The sequence below is a fragment of the Lontra canadensis genome, unplaced genomic scaffold (genome assembly GCF_010015895.1).
Source record: "Lontra canadensis isolate GAN:19392208 unplaced genomic scaffold, GSC_riverotter_1.0 scaffold12, whole genome shotgun sequence".
Lineage (NCBI taxonomy): Eukaryota > Metazoa > Chordata > Mammalia > Carnivora > Mustelidae > Lontra > Lontra canadensis.
In genome coordinates, this window is record NW_022631006.1 from 17,419,780 (window position 1) to 17,446,069 (window position 26,290).

At 40.4% G+C, this 26,290-nt stretch overlaps 2 protein-coding genes and 1 non-coding gene across 4 annotated transcripts; 2 read left to right on the plus strand and 1 right to left on the minus strand.

The window, feature by feature from the left end:
• Positions 1-1,602: 1,602 nt before the first annotated feature.
• ADAL (adenosine deaminase like) lies at positions 1,603-23,230 on the minus strand. 2 transcript variants are annotated; one of them, XM_032856693.1, is made up of 11 exons: positions 23,045-23,229; positions 18,011-18,226; positions 17,616-17,746; positions 17,046-17,106; positions 13,138-13,225; positions 11,161-11,242; positions 8,127-8,253; positions 6,785-6,865; positions 4,335-4,473; positions 2,649-2,749; positions 1,603-2,059 (listed from the first exon to the last, which is right to left on the minus strand). In XM_032856693.1, the coding sequence occupies exons 2-11, from the start codon at positions 18,071-18,073 to the stop codon at positions 1,865-1,867; spliced, it is 1,068 nt and encodes a 355-aa protein (XP_032712584.1). In that variant the 5' UTR covers positions 18,074-18,226; positions 23,045-23,229; the 3' UTR covers positions 1,603-1,864. The 2 variants fall into 2 exon arrangements, with proteins under 2 accessions (XP_032712584.1, XP_032712585.1); XM_032856694.1 differs by lacking the exon at positions 6,785-6,865 and having other exon boundaries at positions 23,045-23,230.
• A 107-nt stretch (positions 23,231-23,337) lies between these two features.
• Positions 23,338-25,548, plus strand: LCMT2 (leucine carboxyl methyltransferase 2). The gene has a single exon (XM_032856692.1). The coding sequence runs from the start codon at positions 23,438-23,440 to the stop codon at positions 25,487-25,489; it is 2,052 nt and encodes a 683-aa protein (XP_032712583.1). The 5' UTR covers positions 23,338-23,437; the 3' UTR covers positions 25,490-25,548.
• Positions 25,549-25,899: 351 nt separating this feature from the next.
• Positions 25,900-26,013, plus strand: LOC116867561. The gene has a single exon (XR_004382610.1). It is a non-coding gene; the product is annotated as a U5 spliceosomal RNA (small nuclear RNA).
• Positions 26,014-26,290: the final 277 nt, after the last annotated feature.

Here is a 26,290-nt window from a genome sequence, read left to right on the forward strand (position 1 = left end):
AGGTGGAGTAAGAGGATCTGTGCACCCTACCCTTTTAATATTCATAAGACCTTTGTGGGGACATACTGAGCGACACATAGAGCAAAGGAAATAAGGATGTATTAGCAGGAGCTGAACAATCATATCCTCATCAGTTGTTTTCTAGTGCTACTGTTTCTTTTTCTTCATTTTCCCCACACTACCATTTTTTAAAAGTATTTATTTATTTATTTTAGAGAGAGAAAGTATGCACTTGCGAATGGGGAAGAGGGAGAAAGGGAGAAAGAGGGAGAAGAAAGACAGAGGGAGAAAGAGAGACAGAATCTCAAGCAGACTCCATGCTAAGTGCGGAGCCAGATACAGCCCTCCAGGGGGAGTTTGGCCCCATGACCTGAGCCAAAACCAAGAGTCAAACACTTAAGCAATTAAACTATCCAGATGGCCCCACTTTTTTTTTTTTGAGTAACCTCTACCCCCAGGTAGGTTTGGGGCTCAAACTCATGACCATGAGATCAAGAGTTGCATGTTCCACTAACTGAGCCAACCAGGTGCCCCACATTCTTCCTTTTGATTGCTTGCTATGGCCAATTCTACAGAACTTAATAACGCTTATATGTTTTCTCTTGTTACCATTTCTCTTTTACTATAGTTGGAATATGGAGGCTGAGTCTTATTAACTCTGTAGAGAACTATTTTTATGGTGACCAGGTACGAAAGGGAAGCTGAGATAGAAGCAATCAGTTCTTCCATTATTCAATTCAAAATCCTATACACTCAACTGTCCAGTGAGATGCATATCAAAGTTTAGACATATAAAATGGTATATATTCTCTGATATCATTAAGCTTAAAGTAACATGTTATATGGAGATATTTTAGTTAGGAGTTTAAATTACTCCTACATCCACCATGGTGCTCTTTCAGGAACAAAACTTTGGAACAATCAGAAGTCAGATTAAAAGCAGGAAACAGAAACCTAAGGAGACCTCAAGAAGCGTCTGGTTGGTATAGCTCCATTATGGTCAAAATTACAGAGGGATAAGTTAGGAACATTTTAAAAAACCCACCACCTTGATTCCAGGGGGATTAATCATGAGAGGGACAAAGCCAAATCTCAGAAGCTAGCTTTAATCTGTCACTAGGGTCATCCAAAGTAAATTAACCCTGACTACTGGGTATTCAAAAAAACCCATGGTATACAGTATAACCTGGAGTCAGCAGTTTTGGGGAATACTTAAGTGAAGGGAATTTGAGTAAAACAAGGAAAACAAAATACAGAGCACTGTTGTCACAAGTTACAAGGCTTAACGGTTTTGGGGGCAGTTTGTTTTCCCTCTCCTCATCTTTAGTTATTCTAAAACTCTTCTTGATGACAAACTCCTTTGATTTTCCTCAAGGTTTATGATCATTAATGGAGAGGGACTGTTAAGTCAAATATCTGGTGGAGTAGGGAGTTAATTTTTTATTTTTTTTTTAAAGATTTTATTTATTTATTTGACAGAGATCACAAGTAGGCAGAGAGGCAGGCAGAGAGAGACGGGGAAGCAGGCGAGCAGAGAGCCTGATGTGGGGCTTGAACCCAGGACCCTGGGATCATGACCTGAGCCGAAGGTAGAGGCTTTTACCCACTGAGCCACCCAGGTACCGTGTGGGGAGTTTAGAGCCGCCACCTTCAGGTCCCTTCCAGTAAGCAGCATGGAGGTAAGCTCTGTAAGACTTCAGAGCCTGCCAGTCATGGGACCAGTCATGAGTAAGCTACTGGTGATGGAGCCCATGGTACCTGGCTGCTGTGCTTCAGAGGGAGTGGTGGACAGTTTACTATGTGGGAGATGGCAGGAAGCTCTTGGTTGCTACACATATTCAAAAGTAGTTCACCTCACTGCAGCTTAAAAAGGTAACACTTTGGGTTTCAGATGATTCCACTTCCTCCTCAGTTCAGACCTGGTGCTGTCAGAAGCAAAGATGTAGTCGATGGATTTGTAAGACAGATCCCACACCTGAGACTGGGTCAAATTAAATGTCTCAGCTGCTAGTTGGTACTCCTGAGAAAGGTGTGTTGCAAAAACACCCTTATCATCGGTCTGCCCAAACAAAACAAAACAAAACAAAAATAAAAAAAAAACAAAAAACAAAAATAAAACAAAAAAACCAAAGTTTTAAAATTAACAAGGAAATGATTTTTTAAAAACAGTAACTCATGTTTAGTCTGTATTTGCCTCTTCACCATGCTTCTTTTAAGAGTCTAAACAGGTCTATAAATGCATCCATGCATATCTATAACGAAATAGGCCTGTTTATCCTTTTTAAAACAAAACCCAAAAACACCAGGGCAGGGGCTCTCAACCACGGCTGCATATTAAAATCACTAGGAAGCTTTTAAAATGTATCTGTGTACAGGACTCACCCCAGATCAGATAAAGCAGAATCTCAAGGGATGGGCACTTCGGCATCAGTATTTTTTTATGTTCCTCTGGGCACTGCCTAGGACCTTTACCCATAGAGCTAAACCTGAGTCACCTGGCCCTCTGCAGCCTCATATGCCCTGATCCTCTCTCACTCCTCTACTTTGGCAGCATCCCAAGGCACACGAGGCACACAGCTAGTAGTGACTGTCGACCTACTACAATAATAAAACAAAAAAGGAGCAAAATATTTCATACAAAACCTTACACAGATCACAGATGGATGGGCGATGCTGTACCAGAATCCAAAATGATGCTGGTCATAAGATGGAACTGTCTGACTTTTGATGTTTGAGGTCAAACAGAGTTCTAGATGAAAGGAGGAAAAAGTCTCTTATTAAAAGCAGATTAGTAGACTCATTCACCAATATTCACCAAGTAGATACGTGAGAAATTTTTCTGAGGTATGTTAATTTTCAATAGTTCATTACTTTACAAAACTGACCTTAGGCATGAAAATTTATAGTTCAATTAGTGTAGTTGCACAGGATGTATGTGCTGCAAGTTTTGGCAGCAACTGTACCAGACAGGGAATTAATATCTTCTTTACAGCTATGTGCGTCCCCCTTTCTTTTATCCAAAATGGAGAGGAAAGGGGAATGTTATAAGCCAGTCCTCATGGAGAAAGCAGGATAGAATCATGAAGGAATTTTTGAATGGTTGCTGCACTTCTTCCTGGTCTTCTAGTGGAGGCTAAAACAAATGGTAGCACTGCTTGAGGGCTACAGTATTATATAAAAAGCCAAGAGCAGAAATGGACTTAAAGAAAACCCCTAAACTCCTTTACTCAGACAACCATCTATTCCCTGTCTGCTGCAAGTTAAGTCCATTTTAAGAACGACTTCTATTAACAAATTCCTGCCTTGACACACTACACTGGGCTCCCCAGCCACAGCAGAAATACTTCACTGACTTAATGGATGGTATCTGCTCAGTATGATAAGGCAGCCTCAACATAAGGCCAACTCAGTCTAAGGGATGGCAGCCTGCCCCCCTCACATGGCTGGGCACAAAGCTGAACTACCGCACTAATCACTATGCAAGTGTTTCCATCTTTGCAACTTCTGTAGATGTTTAAAAATGTCCTTAGTAAAAAGAAAAAAAAATCTCATTATGAATTGCTGAAAACTCCATACGTAATTAAAAAACACACATCACACACAAATGTTTTTGCAAACTGATCATTCAGTAAAATGGTTTTCAGCCAACTGCTTTTTTTCCTCCAGAGAAGGCCTTTCCCAACCATAACACTGACCAGTGGTTATCTCATCACTATTATCTCAAACTGTTTAATTTTCTTCAAACACTGACATTTTCTTGTGTAACTGTTTACTGTCTCTTTTACCAATGCCAAAATATAAGTTCCTTGAGAAAGAAACCTTGCCTGTTTTGTTTACTGCTCTATTCCCAACAATTTGAACAGTAACTGAAACAGAACAGGCACTTACTTCATAAGTATTTGTTGTTAAATACACATGTAGACAAATACGTAATTGTCAACACACATATAAAACTATGTCTTGAATCTTCCATAATTCTTAATTTTTAAATAAATGTCATACATTTTTATAACACATTAATTTCATTAAAGTCATTTTAAAATACTAGATGACTCTTATTCCTTCAGTAAAATAATTATTGAGTTCCAAGAACTGGGGAATCTAGCAGTGAACAAGACAGACAAAAAAAGCCCTGCTTTCATGGAGCTTATATTCTAATGGAAGCTAAAACTTTCTATTACTTTATGGCTCAGGAGGCACATGTCCAAGCAACTTTTAATTTCTAAATGACACTTAAATATTTAGAATAGAAGTTCTCCACATAGGGGTTGCAACCTGGTGGCTGGGGACAAATGTATACTCTTGTCTGGAGGACGTGAAGCCCTAAGCCTTACCCAGTGGTATCTGGTATTGCCTCACGAAGTCTACCAGATCCAGGGATCCTCCCTCAGAGGAGTTGAGAAATGTCCCATGCCCAATTCTGTCAGGAAGCAGATCCAGAAGTACTTGTGTTTCTTGTTTTTGGTTTGGAATCTGAAAAAAAGGGGAACATAAGTAATCTCTTTCAGGGATTTTTTAAAAAAGATTTATTTGACAGAGAGAGACAACACAAGCAGGGGGAGCGGAAGAGGGAGAAGCAGACTTCCCACTGAGCAGGGAGCCTGATGCAGGGCTCAATGTGGGACTCGACCCCGGGACCCTGGGATCACGACCTGAGCCGAAGGCAGATGCTTAATGACTGAGCCACCCAGGTGCCCCTTTCAGTGATTTTTAAAGGTACTTTTTTCTTTAGCCAGCTACTTTGTCTCTCAGAGAAGATAATGCATTCTGGAAAGCTGAACTATCTATACCTTCCCAGCTTTCTTCTTTGCCTTTATTTTCCCATTCATTTCCCAATATTCTTCTAGATTTGTTTCAAAGATAGTAATAATTATGGTTAACAAGCATAATAATAATAAACACTTTTAGACCTGCTTTGTACCTTTTCACATAAATTCTCCTTTAAACCTCACAAGACTCTTACAAAGTACTAAGATGAAAAAAAGTAACAGGATCAGAAAAAGTAACAGGATCAACTTGGGAACAGAATTGAAACAAGAAAGGGACCTTTCATTTTTTTATTTTTTCCTTCTATATTATACTTCTCTACACTTGGGATTTCTTCAGATATACCTAACTTTTGTAGTTGAAATATAAAGTTGTTTTTTTTTTTTTTAAGTTATCTAAGGCCATGGAACTCTGTCTGACTCCAGGGCCCAGATTCTCTGTGTAGTGTACTCATGTTTTATTTTATTTTTTATTTATTTTTTTAAGGATTTTATTCATTTATTTGAGAGAGAGGGAGACAGAATGAGCTCAAGCAGGGGGAGTGGGGGGCAGAGGGAGAAGGAAAGAAACTCAAGCAGACTCCATGCAGAACCCATGTGGGGCTCGATCTCATGACCCTGAGATCATGACTTAAGTGGAAATCAAGAGTCGGACACTTAACGGACTGAGCCACCCAGGTGCCCCATTCATGTTTTATTTTGACACAGGTAGCTACATACATACCACAACTACCATGAAAAGGTCTAGATGTACTCTATCTACTAGACAGCCTGTAAGACAAATGACCATAACATGAGGAAATGAAGTGTTTCATATCCAATGGATCAAACAAGAAAAGCAACAGAATAAAGAATATTAAAAAGAATTTTTAAGGAAACAAATTGGCAAAAGAAAAGAAAAAAAAAAAAAGAAAAGCAACAGAGACTAAGGTAAAGGGAAGGTTCTGATACTGTGCACAAAGACCACAGATAGCGGGTCACAGTAACACATGCTGGTTGTTCCATTTTATTGACCATAAGCTTCAATCAGACATCAGTTACATTAGCAAGAGGAAGTCCTATGAGTGACAGATCTTTTTGTTCAGTGTGGAAACACAGATCCTACCTTTTAAGTTCTGCCACCAGATTACTCTTTGCTTATAGACATGAAAATATCAGTATTGACAAGAAGCTCCAACTTTTCCTTAATTTTTAAGTCATGATGCTATTCAACATTTATATATTACTGCATCTAATACAAATAACTCTGTGAGGAAAATAGCCTAAGTATTATTTCCTGCACTTGAGACAATAAACTCCAGGTTCATCAATCTGTATACACTAATCATGTACAGCTTTTTGTATGTCAAAAACAAAAAAGAAAAAAGAAAATGTATGTCAAAAAAAAAGAAAGAAAGAAAAAAAAACAATAGAAGTACTGCGTTATAAAGTAAACCCATCTGTAAAATGGGGGAAAGTGTAGTTGACTCCCTTGTTTGCCTCACAGGGATGTGCTTAAGAAAGTGACTGTTCTCCAGCCATTATCTCTACATTATCTGTCATTGTGCTCATGTTGCCAAGGAGCTGGGGCCCAATGATGGGCACCCAATCTTCTGATGAGCCTTATAAAATAATAATGAGCTACTTCTTTTCTTGCCAGTGCATGTGATACATTCAGGTCCCTTACCCTACGAGGACGGTGAGATGAACTGGTGTTTTTCTCAGTGATAGCTTGCCAATGACAAGACTGATGATGAAAACTTTCACATTTTCTCTAGTAAGATGTCAATAGCTTTTTTAATGACATAGTGATACTGTGAGTCAATAGCCACCCTCATGAATGACAAAAACATAAAAACAGTAACAAGGGACTAAAGCAAGTCATACCTTTATCATAATTTACATTTAAAAAAATTTCTACTTTCCTCCTTTTCTTTTTTTTTTTCTTTTACCTCCAGGTTTAATTTTAGCCATTTACAAATGATTATTATTTTCACCATAATCCATCTTCTCCAGCCTAATTTTACAATATTATTTACCTCTGAAAGATGCAATGCCAACTTCAGGCCTGCTTTTTTAGCTTCTAAAAGCGGTTCCAAGAAGTCTTTTGCCTGTCCTACCTTGAAGATAAAAGTTAAAACGAAGATGCATGAAAATTCTAGGCAGACTGAAGAACTAGCTACTGTGTGTCAATAAACAAAGGAATAAAATAATGGCAAGGAAAAAAATGGCAGATTGACTCATTTGAAAATTTCAATTATAAAGCACCTACAGTGTGCCAGACACTTTAGGGAACATAAAGCTCGCAAAAACAATCCCTGCTGTCAAGAATGTTGAGTCCCATATCAGTGAACCTGAAGTCCATCAGCCACACTAGATATAGAGGTCACCAAGTTTTATTTCTGTAAGGAAATCTAGATATCTAGTGCTAAGGAGGAGAACCCACCTGATTTAGGAACCTGTATGATTACAGCAAAGAAAGCTTCTACCAAATGGATGAATGAAACGAGAGCACAATGGTCCAGGTTTAGACAAAGCCTTAAGAACCAGTTTCATGGGACAATCTAAATCCTGTGGTTTTCAACCAGGGACAATTTTGCCCCCCCGCCCCAACCCCGGAACTTGGTAGTATCTGGAAACATTTTTGGTTGTCACAACTAGGAGGGTACTACGGGTGTCCAGTGGGTAGAGAAGACAGGAGTGCTACAAAACATGCTGCAATACACCGGACATTCTCCCAGGTCAAAGAATTATCTGGCCCAAAATGTCAATAGTGACATAAGTGTGTTTGAATCTGACAATCAAGAAACTCTAGGCCAGCCTTTCTCAACTGGGGGTTCTGTGAGATAATTAAGGCATAGCCATAATCAAATACTAATTATTAGATATACACTGTATGTAATGACTTAATTTCTCTCTTCTCATTCAAATCTTTTTTCTTTTTTAGAGGGCTTAATTCTTCCATAGAACCCTGGTTGAGAACAGCTGCTATAGACATTCTGGTCATCCAGGGCAGAATAGGTCTTTTTTTTTTTTTAAGGTTTTATTTATTTGAAAGAGAGAGAGAATGAATAGGGGGGAGAGGGAGAAGCAGACTTTCTGCTGAGCAGGGAGCCCCAGTGTGGGGCTCAATCCCAGGACCCTAGGATCATGACGTGAGCTGAAGGCAGATGCTTAACTGACTGAGACACCCGGGTGCTGCCCACCATCCACCTTTTTTTTTTTTTTTTTTTTTTTTTAAGATTTTATTTAAGAATAGGTCTTCATCCACTGGGAGCCTGCTAGACCTCTGGAGAATGCAGGATGCCCCAACCTAATACTTACCCCCACAAACTGATTCTACTTTTCAGAAATAAAATGTATTTAAGAAAAACAGCTTACAGTAGGGTCTCCACTGAGGTCAAGGCCAAGAACTGTATTGTCAGCAGAGAGGAAGAACTCTTCAGCAAGTTTAACGGTCTCCTTGGCTACTGAAGGGCCACCTCTTCTGTCAATTGCTATTAAATACCTTTAATATAAGAAAAACATAGTTGAAAACAAATATAGTGAGGATGAAAAAAACAACTCTGAGTAGGGCCAGAGAGGTATGGCAGGCTACATGTAAGTCACTTAGTAGAAATACAGCCTGGCTGACAGGACAGCTTACTCTGCCAGAGGGCATGAGACTATAAATTTCGAAATAGTACCAAACATCTAGTTAGTGTTCAAATTCTTAAATGTTTCATGTTTTTTTTATTCTTGCATTTGTTTTTTAGTTTGATTCAGAATTCAACTGAAGTCCACAGTGGACTTCAGATTTATTCTGAAGGCACTCTCTCCACACCCCACCTTCCCTTCTCCGCAAAACCCCACCGCTTTTCTTGAATTTATTTCTTGAATTTAAAGAAACCATATCCTTTTTCTATAGTCTCCTACAATAGTCATTTTGCTGAGTGAATTCCTGTATTGTTAACCTGTTTCTTCTGTCTCTTGTATCTCCTACAAATTGAAAATTGGATCTAGTCTAGAGGCTTGATCAGATTCAATTTTTTAGCAAGATTATTTCATAAGTGGTGGTGTGTTATTTCATTAGGAGGCTTAGATTCATTATTTCAGTAAGTGTTAAAAAATTGGCAATATTCTAACACATATCCAATAGCTGATACAAGTTCATTCTTCATGTTAGCTGAAATTCTACAAGCCATCTAATACCCAGAGAATCTCTGCTAATATTGCATAATTTTCCTCCCACATTTATTAATTTATCTACTTTTTTTTCACACACACAAAATTCCTCCAGCATTTATTTATTTATCAAATTTGGATCAATGATATATAACTGCAGTCTTTTTTTTAATTCACAGTTTATCCTAACATTAAATATTAGAAAATATAAATCATATGACCATAACATGATATAACTGTCTTCTGCTAAATGTTTTAGGATATTTTCCACTTTTTTATAAATAACACTATAGGGGTGCCTGGGTGGCTCAGTTGGTTAAACATCTGCCTTGGGCTTGGGTCATGATCCTGGGGTCCTAGGATTGGCCCAGTGTTGGGCTCCCCGCTCAACAGGAAGTCTGCTTCTTCTCCCTCTGTCCTTCCCCTTTGCCTGTGCTCTCTCACTTTCTTACTCTCTCTAAAATAAATAAATATTTAAAATAAACAAATAAATAAATAACACTACAATAAAGACTCTTACACAAAAATCAACTTATTTCCTTTGGATACATTTCTAGAAGTGGAGTACTGGGTCAGAAGGAAACATTTTTATACATCTTAATACATACTACTTTTTAAAGAGGTTTTATTTATCATATATGCTTACTAGCAGTGCGTAAGTTCACAAACAGTGGTCATTACCCTGTTTTCTGGCAGGGGGGCTACAGAAATGGCATTGTAACATTTCTTTTTAAAATTGTCTAATGGGTGCCTCGGTGGCTCAGTGGGTTAAAGCCTCTGCCTTCAGCTCAGGTCATGATCCCAGGGTCCTGGGATTGAGCCCTGCATGGGGCTCTCTGCTCAACAGGAAGCCTGTTTCCCTCTCTCTCTGTCTCTGCCTACTTGTGATCTCTGTCAAATGGATAAATAAAATCTTAAAAAAAAAAATTGTCTGATTGGGGGGCGCCTGGGTAGCTCAGTCGTTAAGTGTCTGCCTGCAGCTCAGGTCATGATCCCAGGGTCCTGGGATTGAGCCCTGCAATGGGCTCTGCTCCGTGGGGAGTCTGCTTCTCCCTCTCCCACTCCCCCCATTTGTGCTCCCTCTCTGTCTCTGTCTCTGTCAAATAAATAAACAAATAAAAATCTTTAAAATTATCTGATCGGGATGCCTGGGTGGCTCAGTCGGTTGAGCGTCTAACTCTTGATTTCGGCTCAGGTCATGATCTCAGGGTTGTGAGATCTAGCCCCATGTCAGGCTCCATGCTCAGCAGAGAGTCTGGGTGAGAATCTCTCTCCCTCTCCCTCTGACCTTCCCCTATCGCCTGTACACTTTCTCTCTCTCTCTCAAATAAATCTTTAAAAAAAAAATTATCTGATTAGTTAGATTAAATAGTTCCCTACAGACTTATTGGTCATTTGTAGGTCTTCTTTTCTGAATTCTCTTTTCTTTTGCCTGCTTCTTTTTGGGAAGGGTGTGGGTGTTAGTCTAGTTAAGCTTAATTTGGAGAGATTTTATAGCCAGAAATTATACAGGTAGCTTTCTTCCTTCAAGGACTTATTGAGCCCTGATTTGTGTCATCTCTCTTCTAAGTACTGTGGTGAACAAAAGACAAGGTTCCTGGCCTCATGAATTTATACTCTGGTAGGTATGTACACACAAATAAAACAAGATAATTTCTGATCTTATCAAGAAGAGTGCCATAAGGAAATAGAAAGGATTACTAGAGGATTTGTGGGTGGGTGGGAGGAACCTTTAGATAAAGTGGTCAAGGAAGGGCCCTCTGAGGAAGTGACAGCCAAATTGAGAACTTGATAATGAAAAACCAGCCATGCAAGGATATGGCAGGAACTGTGTTCTAGGCAAAAGTAACAGGATGTACAAAGATGCTGACATGGGACATTCTTGGCCTATTTGAGGAACAGAGAACAAACCAGTGTGTAATAATGACAAGTGGTCCACATAAGGCTATTGAAGTAAGAGAGGCAACCAAATCACATGGGACCATGTAGGCCACAGTAAGAAGTCTGGATTTTGGCTGAAGAGCAATGGGAAACTGTATTTCTCTAGAGCAACAGTACTCAAAATGTTTTGCCACATGAATAAACTCAGAACTTCAGTCTCAACTTTAAGCAATAGATTTCTTGACTCCATTTTTCTAAAAGTCAGTTATTGTTTGATTTATAAAAATATATTACACTCATGATCAAAATAACAACATTTTCACCTTCTAGTTTTTTTAAATGGTGAACACTAAGGTACAATGCTTCTTACCTAACATCAATGTCTATGTTTTCTTGTTTGGACTGTTTTATACCCTCAAGTACAGATTCCACATAAGTCTTTTTAGTCATTCCTGGAAAGGACATAAAGAAAGTATTTGTAAAGAGATAATCAACTATTTCATCCTTCAACATCAGCATCCCTCTATGAAAAATTACATTTTTACTTTATGCTGTGACAAGGGCATGATTAGAGAGGAGTTAAAACATAGTCCTATGGGTACATTTTCATAAATGCTAACTGTACTTTAATAAATTTTTTTAAATGAAGTACTAAAAAGCAGAAATGGAAAGAAAGACATACAAAATATAAGCCCATTTAAAAATTATTCTTAGATCCAACAGACATTAAACTGCCCTCATGGGGCGCCGGCTGGCTCAGCTGGTGGGGCAGGCAACTCTTGATCTCAGCATCGTGAGTTCAAGCCCCGTGTTCAGTGTGGAGCCTAGTTAAAAAAACAAAAAATAAAAACTAAAAACTAACAAAAAGAAACAACACAAAAAAAACCCATCGCACAAACTGCTGTAAAAATCTAAAATGCCTGTTCTAACAACACAGGAATAGCCCTTTTCTAAGGCTTGGCCTCAAAAAAAAAAAAAAACAGAAACAAAAACAAACCATTTTCCTCTACTAGAACAATGTTCTCCTGCTGGTCCAGAAAAAAATGCCCCCTTGGGCTCCTGTCTCTTCAACCCTGGTCAGGCTCAGTGTTTCCTGTCCAGGGCACTAGAGCAGTTCTTCCAATTTTGGGTGTACAAGTCCTCTTCTTTTGGGGGGCTCTGAAAGAGCACTCTCCAGAACAACTTCCTCTAAAATACTCTTGTACCCAATCACAGAATGCTTATTTTTGGCAGAAAATCTCCAGTAACACAGAAAATTATAAAGAAAAAATAATGAGTAACCTGTAATTCCACCACTCAGAGATAACCACTCTGTTTTTCTAAGTATACATATTTTTTTAATAGATGAGATGCTACCAGGTATGTATGTATCCTATTCAGTTGTTTAATACAGTCCTATATTCTGAGTGTTATCCCCAAGTCTTTACAGTAGCTTTGCAAATATTTTTAGTGGCTGCCTCATATTCCATTAACCCTTATCTAACTATTCCCCTATTATTGCGTATCAGATTAACATCCCTCTTGGAATCTCCATTCAAAGAGCAAACTAGCTCTAGGAAGTGGCAGGTTTCTTCTCTCCTTCCCTTTCACTATCCTTACCAAGGTAACTTCGAACTGATCCTACAATTTAAAAATGTGAGATAAGAATCTTCTGCTTGTCCCATCTCAACACTTACTTTATGGAGTTTTAAAAAGCTTATCCCCTAAATGACTGGGTTGTACATGTCACAAGATGAACTGGCAGAGCCTTTTCAGGTCACAGACAAGGGACTAAGAGGAACCCAATGACACCACATAATATCTCTCCATTCTGCCCTTATGAAAAGAGGGTTCCAGGAAGTTTCTCCAGACCACATCCAGATGCACGCATCTCCATCCAGAGAGTTTTTACCACATCACCACTTGCTCCTGGCACAAGACACTATCAGTCTCCATGCAATGACTGAAAAACCTTCATTTCTGTGATTGTCATAAAACACGATTCAGCATCTACTCAGTGGCACCGTCTCACAAGTGCCCTTGATACAAGGAGCAAGAAGTAGCCTCTGTTTAAGACAATGTAACTATAAGGAGCAAGTATTCTTTCCTCAGAGTGAGGAAAAAACAAGAACCAGCAAAATTTTTGCAGGCCTTTTAATTTCCCTTAAACAGATAATCCTTGACCTGACTTTTTAACTTAACACCTCACTCATTAATAATGTACATCACTAATGCACATCAGAAGATTTGGACTGTTGACTCTACTACAGTGTAAAAGTAAGTGCTTCATATTCTCAACTTACAAACACACGAATCATCAAAGCACAGAGGAAAAAAGTACATTTGCTGAGACGTAATTAAACTCTACCTGTAGAATTTTCTCCTCTGGGTGTGCTCCTTAGTTCCAGGTACTTCACACCATCATCTGCAAATTCTTTAATGACATCTTTTGTGACCTGATGGTTAAGGCAATGGACACAATACTGATAATGTTAGTGAAAGGATCCCAATGAAAATGCCAAATGCTACAGCTTTATTTCACGCATTAGATTTGATCTGCAAAAAATGTTGGAAGTCTCTCATGTGGTTAAGATGACCTGCTTTGTCACAACCCTTGCTGGAGATTGCTCACATCAAACAAGTCTGCACATCTCACATACTTTTTCTCTCTCCTTTTAGCCATTTCTCCATTTTCTAGTGTTCATAACAGTAGCTAATAAGACAAAGAAATGAGGCAAAACTAAAACTGAGTGTGTAGTGCAGTACAAGAAGGTATGCATGGAAATAAGTGGCTGAAACAATTAGGCATTACTGATGTACCACTCAAAGTCATGGCTTATGGTTCTTATTCAAGTTATTTATGAATAAGTTGGATTTTTCAAAAGTTTCTTCAGGCAGGGTGAAATTATCCCTAGGAGTACTAAGAAAACTCTCTTTGGCAAAGAGAATCGGTGATAAATATGAGTAAAATGGTACCCAATTTAGCACAAATTAAACAACCCAAAAATGACTAAATTACCAGGGTAAAAGATATCAAAAGGATTAAGGGCATGTTTTCCTTCTCTGCAATCAATCCTAAAAAAGTACCAAATCTAGAAGAAAAAAGGACCAGGTTGGAAACGCTGTGACAACCAGCCCTAGCTAGTGCTTGTAGTTGGTATCCTAATCTTAACCTGTTTTGACCACATGCATATAAGTGGGCAAGTGCAACGTCCTGGCAAGGGTTGGCCAACTGTGTAGACAGTGCCTAACAAGGTGGGACTACTTTAGTGGATTCATTGTAATCCAAGGTCTGGGCTTCATTGGGTGTGTCTGTGTACACATGCACTTACCTAAGCCAAAAAGGAATTTACTGTAATATTAGAATATAAATATTACTAAGCTGAGATTCACTAGGAGGTCTGGAGAATCAGCCTCAGAGATTATACAACTCAGGACAACACAAAAGCATTCAAAATCATGTAACACTCTTGGACCAAGCAAGACACCACTGCTTCCTCCACCACCGAGCATGACCCTGCAGCTTCTGTACCATCATCACAGGCACCGGACCCCATGGAACTGGTGCTCCCCAAACTCCGTGTTGCTGCCAATGCTACCACCAGAGTGTGGGCCTCATCTATGCGGCTACGGAACTGCATCTAGTTACTGGTTCCAGAGCAGACACAGAGAAGCCAACTCCCTCTACTCCAGCTCACAAGTGGCTAATGCAGAAACCTATCTGTTATGTATGCAGTGACATGGAGGGTGAAGTGAGGGTATGAAGTGGCAGTCCTCAGTGAGTGATGAGACCATAGCTACTATCCAAGGCCCCCTCTCTTCGTTTCTTGAGCAGCCAGTGAAACCAAATAAAACAACAGAAGGCTGCTGGCAAGTATGGAATGAGAGCAATGAGACAATTTATCTAGGTCCTAGCAAGGCCTGTGGAATCATCCCTACCCATGCCCAATAACACTTCCTTGCTCCACATCTGTGTCTGCTGGACTCAGCCCTTTCTGCTCCATGCTGCAACTGGTACTAAGGACAACTCTTATTCGAGTTCCTTCTTCAGACAGTGTACATCACAATTAGTTAAGTTTCTGCTTACTCAAAGGATGGTAAGACTGCATCTCTTGAATGAGAAGGAACATAAGCTCTGGAACCAAAGACAGTCAATTCTACCACTTGCTCTCTCTGTGAGTGACCTTGAGCAAGTTACGTGTAATCAATTTAAGCCTCAGGGTTTTTTTTTTATCTGCAAAAAGGGAACAATAAAAATACCCACTTCAGAGAGCAGTCTTGAATGTAGTATCTGGCACATGTAATAGTTAATATTATTATTTCAAGCACATTCCAATCCTTTTTCTTTCAGATTACATCCAGATCATCTTGACTAGACTGTTAAGTGATCCACACACAACAAAGAATCTCTTGGCTTATTCCTATAGTGTTCATTTATTATATGTAAATGTCATTATCTTCACTCTCAGTGTCATCCTTCTGAACCACCTAAAGTTGCTCATTCTAGTACCACTAAGTCAAATCACAGAATCTTAATTCTTTACCTCATTTTATTTTCTATTTTTTAAAGATTTATTTATATGAGAGAAAGAGAGCGCATATAAACATGTGCAAGCACATGATTCAGCAAGGGTTGGGGAAGGGGCAGATGGAGCAAATCCCCAAGCGGACTCCTGCACTGAGCCTAAGGAGGACTCAATCTTATAACCCTGAGATCCTGATCTGAGCCAAGTACCCAGGCAGGGACCCCTCCTTACCTCATTTTATCTTGTTTTATTTTATTTTAAAAATTTTATATATTTAAGAGAGAGCAAGAGAGAAAGAAAGCACAAGCAGGGGAACAGGGCAGAGGGAGAGGGAGAAGCAGGGAGCCTGAGGTGGAAATCGATCCCAGAACCCCAGGATCATGACCTGAGCTGAAGGCACATGCTCAACCAACTGAGCCACCCAGGTGCCCCCTTACTTCATTTTAATAAAGCTTTTTACCAGCCTTGAAAGTAATAAAATAATGAGTGTGGCATTACTGTAGCCCTACATAAGCTCTCACAATCCAGGATTTCATCAGTTTTGCTCTGTTACAATCAACAAAAGAAAGTGAGACATTCCTAGCAGCATTCAATAGTGTCTGCTGAGTGGCTAATTAGATAATCCTCCTTTAGGTTCCTGTAAGTCCCTGTATGTATCTCTAACATATAGCTTACCTCATGATGTCAGATTTATCTGCTTATGGATATGTCTCTCTCTCTCTCCTCAGGGGCCAGAGACCATGTCCATCTATCTTACCTCCCAGTCTTTAGCAGAGTGCCCAGAACACCATGGGCACTTGGGCAACTTTTGTTGAATTAGACTTTTAGAGCTAATTCTCCACCAAAAGGTGATTAATTTACTTAATACTTATCATGAGATCAGTTTCAGCCAAGAAGGAAAATTCTTTCTTGACCAGTCAAAAGTTATTTTTCCAGAAACACAAGTTTTCCTCTTACTCCACATTTTTTTTTTCCTAATGGTTAAGAACACTAATAAGGATTCCGTTTCTCTCCACTTAAAAAGAGTACATTTTAAAATGCCACCGTAGGGATGCCTGGGTGGCTCAGTTAGGTGGGCATCTGCCTTTGGCTTGGGTCCTGATTCCAGGGTCCTGGGATCGAGTCCTGCATCAGGCTCCTTGCTCGGCAGGGAGCCTGCTTCTCCCTTTACCTGCTGTTCCCACTGCTTGTGTGTGCGCTCTCTCTCTCTCTCTGACAAATAAATAAAACAGTTAAAAAAATAAAATAAAATAAAATACCACCCTAGTCAGACAATGATACAGAAACCAGTCTTCCATATCAGAGAGTAGTATCACAGAGCTACAAGTAAGAGAACACAGTGGTGTCCTCTAGTTCTTCACTCCCAGAGAGAATTCAATCTCTAAGTACTTCTGAACTTCATTCTCTATACTGTCACCCAGGCACTTAAAAGTATCTCAAGCAATACAGATAAAGCCATATCAAAGGAATGCCCACCTATGGTCAAATATTTCATGTTATATATGGTGGAAAACAGGACAAGATTTTATCCTCTATGTAACAGAATACGTTGACCTTGCCTCTCTTCTCAGATCTCTTATAATTAGCTCTTGGCAAATGTCTTACATGGCTTTTGAAAAGAGTTGCCATAAAAAAGCAAAAAATATTTTTCATTTGACTCTTGATGAAAGCAAAAATTCATGTGCAATACCAGAAGGGCATAAATTACATAATAAATTTTAAACCACTCTAATAATTCTTCATTTCTCACCATTAGAATATCTTCAGGGCTAGTAGTAAGCTGATGAATAATTTGAAACATCTGGAAACATCTGCAATGGAAAGTTTTAACATACTCTAGTCATCAAAAACTTGTCACTCGACACAAGCCCAGTAAATTGAATGAATATATTTTAGACTAATACTAATTATATATTGTAAGGAACTACAGAATTGGTTTTTCAAAAATTACACTGACCTGGGAGGATAATCAAATAACTGAAAACAAAATGTTACTTTTAAGTGGGAAAAAACAGTTTCCCTTTGCCACTCCCCTACCCCTGCTGATAGCAGGAAACGGAGAAAAATCAATAAGCCCACATTTTCAGGTCTAAAGAATATTCTAATATAGTATAACTTTATAAACAACATAAAGCATTAAAAATACTGTCAATGGTCTAACAGCTGGAAAAAAAAATGCTATATATGAAGTTACACTCTCCACAGCTGATGGCTACCCAATTCCTTTAACTACTAAAATCTGGATTCTTACAGACTATTTCCAATCTCAAAACAGTAACAGGGATAAAAAGAAGTATGTCCACAACTTCTCTAAACTCACTCTTCTAAAGTTCTTTTCTTTCCCTTGTCAATCATAGTCATCTGATTGTTGATTTTAAGACCTGGCTTCTTGGCTATCAATTTCTTCATGGTATTAGAACTAATGGATCCATTCAGGTGGGCATGAAGTTCCTAAAACAAGAGAATACAGTCAGTAAAAATTTCTCAAGTATCCACCAGATTAACAGCATCCTACCAGGTACCTGATGTCCGTAATCTGCACTAGGCAAACTGCCTACTAGATATAGATATATAACTTTTAAAGTTTACAAATCTTACAAATTCTCCCTGTAAAATTTACTTTTCTTTGTGGAAAACAAACAAACAAACAAACACACACACACAGACATCCTTATAATTAGCAACCACTCCAGAATTCTGTGGTTGAATTCTCACCACTTTAGGTAATTCTGAGTAAAAGGGTGTCTTCCGTGGCTGTTGGTGTTCTTCTGCTTCCATCCTGGTTTCACAGAAAGGTCTTTCTCCAAAAACTCTTCTTGTACAATGTGCTTTGGCCAGCAAGTTTCGTGGTCTTGAATTTCCTTCAGATTGCGTTACGTCCACACATTTTGATAAGATAACCTGTATATGTAGCTCTGGGCTCAGCTTCCCCTATTTAAACAAATGTGAACATTTTCAGACGTTGACATTAAAAACAAAGAAACAGGGGCGCCTGGGTGGCTCAGTGGGTTAAGCCTCTGCCTTCAGCTCAGGTCATGATCCTAGGGTCTTGGGATCGAGCCCCACATGGGGCTCTCTGCTCAGTGGGGGGCCTGCTCCCCTCCTCTCTCTCTGCCTGCCTCTATGCCTACTTGTGATTTCTATCAAATAAATAAATAAAATCTTTAAAAAAAAAACAAAGAAACAGAATTTTGCCACTTTATACCTCAAAAGACAAAAGCCCCTTCAACGCTATTTAAGCAAATTAACAATCTAACCTAGAAATAAGAAAAGGCCTCAGACTGCTGGAGATTCTCTCTCTCCATCTCTTTCCCCCTACCCCTCTCCCCTGCTCATGCATGTGTGTGCATTTTCTCTCTCTCAATAAATAAATAAAATATTTTTAAAAAACTGTGCAACACTGCACAGAGCCACAGAAATCCACAGAAAGGCCAACACAGTATGAAATAAAAGTGGCATTTCAATAAAATGCTATAGTAGGTGCTTCATAAATAGTAACACATGAAAATGATAGGCTGTTTAATTAACATGCTTACTACTCCTACCAAAATACATAGAAGACAACATTAAGATGGAAAAACACATCTTCTGTAGGTAAAATCAATTTACCATAAATTGACTTTTAAATTCAATGTTAATCAAAATATTCCAAGTTATTTCTTAGAAATTGATTTTTAAAGTTCATGTGGAAGACTTAACTTATAAAATTATCCAGAAAAAATTGTGGATCTCAAAAGAAAAATATCCAATATTAGTCAAGGTATGAGTAAAAGTTCTGGTGGAAGCAAAACTTGATATGGTCTTTTTGGAAAGCAATTTGGCGCTATCTATCAACACATACAAACACAAAACACCATTTATTTTCTGACCCAATAATTCTACTTTTAAGAATTGATCCTGAGGCATCTGGGTCGCTTAGTCAGTTAGATGTCTGCCTTTGGCTCAGATCATGATCCCAGGGTCCTGGGATCCAGCCCCACATTGGGCTCCCTGCTTAGCAGGGAAGCCTGCTTCTCCCTCTCCCTTTGCCTGCCACTCCCCCTGCTTGTGTGCACACTCTCTTTCTCTCCATCCAATAAACAAAATCTTAAAAAAAAAATTATCCTATATCTTATAGGATATTCACAAATACATTTCTTTAAAAAAAAAAAAGATTTTATTTATTTATTTGACAGAGATCACAAGTAGGCAGAGAGGCAGGCAGAGAGAGAGGAGGAAGCAGGCTCCCCGCTGAGCAGAGAGCCCAATGCGGGGCTTGATCCCAGGACTCTGGGATCATGACCCGAGCCGAAGACAGAGGCTTTAATCCACTGAGCCACCCAGGCACCCCCAAAATACATTTCTTATATCGTATAATAGCAAAAACTGGAAACAATCTGAATGTCTATCAGTAGGCCACTGGCTAAATTAATTTTATCTCAGTCCAACAGAGTATCTATGACTATAGGGAAAGACTTCTATGATATAATATTACTTCCAAAAAGTAGCAAAATATATTGCTTAGAAAGATGGCATTTATGAACAAGGCACGTTTTATTTATTCATAATTATGGGTTGGAAGTGGCAAAGGTCAGGGGAGAGAATTTTGCTTTAATTTACCTTACACAGTGTTCTGCAACTTAAAGGTTTTACAAGCATATAATACTTGACTGCTTTCTGAAATAACTTTAATAAATTAAAATGTTAATAAATTTATATAATTTACTTAATAATTTTAATAAAAATAATAAATACATGGTTTAAAGTAATTATTTATAAAATTAAATAATTTTTAAAACTTGCAGAACAGTGGTGCCTGAGTGGCTCAGTCAGTTAAGCATCTGCCCTTGGCTCAGGTCATGATCCCAGTGTCCTGGGATAGAGCCCTGTGCCTGGCTCCCTGCTCAGTGGGGAGTCTGCTTCTCCCTCTCCCTCTCCCTGCCACCCCTGCTTGTGCTCTCTCTCTCAAATAATTAAATGAAATCTTTAAAAAAACCTTGCAAAACAATTTTATTATTATGAATTGTGAGAGGGAAGAACTTCTATGTTTAGACAATGGAATGACAGCCTAAAAAAGTACTTAGGACATTTTTCATAGCAGGCTGATAATAAATCTGACAAATGGCTAGCTTTTTAAATCTATTTTCAGGGATGCCTGGGTGGCTCAGTCAGTTAAGCGTCTGCCTTCAGCTCAGGTCATGATCCCAGGGTCCTGGAATTGAGCCCCACAGTGGGCTTCCTGCTCAGTGGGGAGCCTGCTTCTCCCTCGGCCTGCTGCTCCCCCTTCCGGTGTGGGCTCTCGCTCTCTGACAAATAAATAAATAAAACCTTTAAAAAACTAAATAAATATATTTCCAATCCCACTCTAGGATCCTGATCCTATTTTGTGCTACATTCAAACCACCCTCAAGACTGGTCTTTGAGTAAATTTACTTACCCACTGGCTACAACGTTAACCTCTGTAAATTTGAGATCCACCCAAAAGCACAATCTTTACACATTTAAAAAACTGTTGTTTCACTGATCCATGCCTAAGATACTGCAATCAACAATACCATGCCCTGCCAAATTCTATCTTCCTGGGCAACATTGGGTGTGGGTGGGAAGAAGCTAGGATGGGAGTGAGGAGCAGAAAGGCAACACATTGAGATAAGATCTTTCTACATTTGTACTATACTTCATCAAGTTAGAGCAGGGCCAGGACCAAGTCTCCTGTCTCCCAGAGAACTTTTTTCATGCCCAAATAAGAAAGGGGAACTCAGAATAATAAAGACACGTGTTACTTTTTATTAAGCACTTATCATGATCCAGGCATGCTAAGTTTCTTAAATGGTTGTTTTACTTAATCCTCACAACCCATGAGATATTATTATCCTCATTTTACGTAAGAATGAACAGATTAAAAAATAATAATCAGAAAACAATTCTTTGTTACCCATATCACAAATTTTGCTCCACTCTCTTTCTTCCTGAATCAGTTTTCTTGATCTGTTCTTTATCAAAAAAGTAACATTTCTAACATATCACCTAAATTTTATTTTATTTTATTTTTAAAAGATTTTATTTATTTATTTGACAGAGAGAGACACGGCGAGAGGGGGCACAACCAGGGGGAGTGGGAGAGGAAGAAGAAGGCTCCTTGCCAAGCAGGGAGCCCGATGCAAAGTGGGGCTCTGTGATGTGGGAGTTCAATAGCAGGACCCTGGGATCATGACCTGAGCCGAAGGCAGACGACGCTACATGACTAAGCCACCCAGATGCCCCAATACCACCTAAATTTTTAAAAATCCACTTCTACAGCACTGTATATATTTTTAAAAGTCCTACAATTTGTTTTTCTTCTTCTTTGGTCACAATCAACTCTGAGACACCCCAGAAAGCAGCACTTACTCCTTTCATTTTAGACACGAATATCCCAGGCCTAACAACCTCAGGGTAATGCTTCTCCCATTCCATCAGAGGCAATTCCAAACACCTCAAGCACTCCACTAGACCCAATCACCTCACACTGAACTGACAACCCAGCTGCCAGCTTTACAAAGATAAAAGAAGCCATGAGGCAAGAATTCCCTCACCTACACCTAGCTTACCTTTATCTGTACACTTTCTTCTCTCGTAACTCAGAGAAAAAGGATTCATTCTTCTGTCCTTAACACTGATCTGTGCCCTAGATCCCATTCCCTCCTAGCTATTTCAAGTCATTACTCCATCAGTTACTCTCAATTTTATGTTCCTTCAACCTCTCTCTCCATTGGCTAATTTCCCTCAGGGAATCAACATGCATGTACTTTGTTTTCACCTAAAAAGCAAATAAATAAAAGCCTTTCTTGTATCCCATATTCCTCTTTACTGCCCTGTCTCTCCTTTCATTCTAAGCTAAGCTCCTTGAAAGCATAATTTAGACTGGCTGCCTCCATTTACTTATCTCACATTCAGGGTGAAACATGAATTCTGCCCTTACTGCTCCACAGGAACTGCTCTCCCTGAAGTCATTAAGAGCTCTTCAACACTAAATCTTTTCAGTTTATCCTGGCTTAAACCTCTGAGTACAGTATCCAAATCCAAACTGGCTGGACTCCTAAACTCTTGCTCTTACTATTCTGCTAGACTGCTTCGAAGTAACCATACTTAAAGAGTTATCCTGATTCCCTTCTGCACCTCAGCCCCTGCAGTTAGTCACCAGATTCCAATCAATAAATTATAAATCTCCTAAATATCTCTGGAAGCGGTTTCCTAGGGGTGATGACTTGCAGACCTTCAACTCAAGAAACTTTATGATTATTTTAAACCCCTGACAAGACTCACACGGTATCAGGGGAAATAATCATCTCTCTTCTGTGATTTCCCTCTTCCGTGGTTATATTCAACATTACCCTAGAATCACAGACTTTTCGAAGTGGAGGGGAATGCCATTTTATAACCGAGAAACAGAGGCTGAGTGTTTTATTTATTGTCAGCTTTGCAGAGCCCGAATACAAGGGAATTAACAGTATTTATCTGTGGGGAAACATTTATGGGGTGAATCACAACCTCTGTAAAAGTTCCTTCATTTTGCACCTGGCCTCAATGACTAAATTTCAGATTTAAATGAGATCTCTTTTTAAACTATGAAAGCATTAAATAAGTACTGGTAGTTAGCATCTGAGGACGACCCCTTCTTCTTCCTGCCCACCAACCAACCTCAGTGGTTCTAACCCTACTTTGCCCCACCAGATTACTCAATGCTGACCCTGTCGTCCAAGGTCTGGTTGTCAGTCCCCACACACTCACCCCTTCAAGATTTCTGTCAACAGTTGAGTCAACTATGAGGACTTAGCTAAATTCTCTCTTCAGACGGAAAGGCTTGTAGAAAAGCGACAACCTGAGCTTCCCTGACACAGTCCACGTGCCCACAATAAGCCGTACGGGTCAGCCTTCCGCGAAAACGCAGTCCCAGAAAAATCCAAAAAAAGTCAATCACAGTCGAACATCAGCACAAGCTACACCCTCCTCAATTCTGATTGGTGAGGTGCTCTCTTTGCGGAAGTGACGCACACACACACACGGAGGGGAGTCACGGAAGAGGGGTGATTTTTCTGTACAGAAATCCCCAAGGTGGGTACGGCAGAATGAAAGAGAGCTCATTCCGGTGACGAACCGTCGCTCCTCTCCCTCATCTCGACCATGGGCCCGCGGAGCCGCGAGCGTCGGGGTGGAGCAGTACAGAGCACTAATGACAGCAGCGCCCTCAGCAAGAGTTCCCTGGCCGCGCACGGGTACGTACCCGACCCCTTTGCCGCGCTGCTCGTTCCGGGTACTGCGCGGCGCGCGCCGCTCATCCACCGCGGCTACTACGTCCGCGCACGCGCCGTGGGGCATTGTGTACGCGCCTTCCTTGAACGGACATGCGCGGCTCCGAGTGCTCTTCGTCCCCAGATCTTGTCGCTGGGATCGGGTTCAGATTCTCTGTATTTTCGCCTGAAATCTGCGGGCCATTTGGCCGGGGCTGCAGTTTGGGAAGTAGATTTTCCGGACGTGGCCCGGCGCAAGGCAGAGAGGATTCAAGATAGGCCGGAGCTGTGCGCTTTAACAGGGCCTTTCCAGACCAGGGCGTCTGCGCTGTGCTTTGAGAGTGTGGACTACCGCCTCCTAGGGGTGGACCTGCGACAGCTCTCGAGTTTGGACCAGGCCCTGGCCGCCGCTGGCCTTAACGTTGCCGCACCCACTCTGCTTCTAGCTGAGGTTGTGCTGACCTACCTTGAGCCGAAAGATGCCGCGGCCCTCATCGCCTGGGCAGCCCAGCGTTTTCCTGATGCCATTTTCGTGACCTACGAGCAGATGAGGCCGCATGACGCCTTTGGCCAGGTCATGCAGCAGCATTTTCGGCAGCTCAGTTCTCCCCTGCATGGCCTAGACCGCTTTCCCGACGTGGAGGCCCAGAAGCACCGCTTCCTTCAGGCTGGCTGGACTGCCTGCTGTGCCGTGGACATGAATGAATTCTATCGCTGCTTTCTCCCCTCAGAAGAAAGCCAGCGCGTGGAGAATCTTGAACCTTTTGATGAGTTTGAGGAGTGGCATTTGAAGTGCGCCCACTATTTCATTTTGGCCGCTTCTAGGGGAGACACTCTCTTCGAAACTCTGGTGTTTCCACCCTCAGAGGTGTTTCCTCGAATAGATCCTGCTTCTCCATCAGGCGTCTTCCCTGCCAGTGTAGTCACTAGTGACAGCAAAGGCCCAAACCTTAAGAGATACGGGCATGCCTCTGTCCTTTTGAACGGAAACATTATTCTTAGTGCGGGAGGATTTGGAGAGCAGGAAGGGCGGCATTGCCGAGTGAGCAAGTTTCACTTGCTTTCAAGATATGGTGACTTCGAATGGAAAAGCAACCAAATATGCAGTTGTGAGACTGGAGCCCAGTGGGATGGTCGCCTTTATCACACCATGACAAGACTTTCAGATACTGAGGTTTTGGTTCTTGGAGGGAGACTGTCCCCAGTAACTCCAGCCTTGGGGATTCTCCAACTTGATATCTCTAAGAGTAAGGATAATACGACTAAGGACCTAAATGTAACAATAACAAAGGCGGATCCAGAAGATTCCACGTTGTCATGTTGGCGGCATTCAACAACAGAAGTGTCCTATGACAATCAGAAATACTTGTTTGTGTATGGGGGTCGAAGTGTGGTAGAACCTGTACTAAGTGACTGGCATTTCCTACATACGGGGACAATGGCTTGGGTCAATATCCCAGTATTGGGGGAAGCACCTGAAGGTCGGCATTCACACAGTGCCTGCAGCTGGCAAGGGGGAGCCCTTATTGCTGGAGGTCTGGGTGCTTCTGAAGAGCCACTAAGCTCTGTACTCTTTCTAAAACCAATCTCTTGTGGATTCCTCTGGGAATCCATAATCATCCAGCCTCCCATTACACCAAGGTACTCCCACACAGCTCATGTGCTCAATGGGAAGCTTCTATTAGTTGGAGGGGTCTGGATTCATTCTTCCTCAGTTCCTGGAGTGACTGTAATTGATTTGACTACAGGATTGAGCTCTGAGTATCAGATTGACACAACATGTGTGCCATGGCCATTAATGTTACACAATCATACCAGCATCCTCCTTCCTGAAGAACAGCAGCTCCTGCTCCTTGGAGGTGGTGGGAACTGCTTTTCCTTTGGCACCTACTTAAACCCCCATACAGTGAGATTAGGCCTTTCTTCCTTACATGCTGGACAGTAGGACTGAACTTTTTATATATTGACAACCCACTTAGACAATAAAAGTTTCCACAAACAGGATTTGACTGTGTCTATAGACATTACCACTCCTTCCTCCCCGTTTTTTCCTTCCCATTAGCACTACTATCCAGTACAGAACGTGAAAGAGTTTGTTAAACACATACCAACATTCAGAGAGATGATACAAAAATAAAACACTAGTAGGCCTATCTGAAGAGAATGGCCATACAGTCCTAGAGTAGGAATTGGGGAGCCTTTGGATCCCTTTGTGTCTAGATTATTGATTTTCCTCATCTAAGTTTATCCATTTATGGAGTTAGAGTGACTGTTAGCCTAAGTCAAGTGAAAAGTTTTCCACTCTAAGGCTTTGAAAAAGTTTAAAACAGATCCTTGGTGAGAATACAAAGTTGATAACTCTGGTTTCTCTTTGGAGTACATAAAGCTTTTGCTTTTTTCTAAAGATTTCCATGGAGAAGAACAGTAATGAGTTTTAAACTAATTTTTGAGGCCTTGTTTTTATGAGACTCCCTTTAAAAAAGAAGAATACAAGGTTGAATATGGCTGAAGAGACATGGTTTGACCTCATTCTTCATGTATGAAATCTGAAATGAACCCCATTACTTTATCAGATATGGATATTAATAAACCCTAGGAAACAAAGGGCTTAACAGCTTGGCATCTGGCAAGGCTATGCGTGGGCCAGATACTAAATAACTGGGAGGAATATGATCAGAAGGCAGAAAGGCTGCTCTGTATTTCTTGTTTCTAAATTCACCACAGACTGTCTCCAACTTGCAGGAAG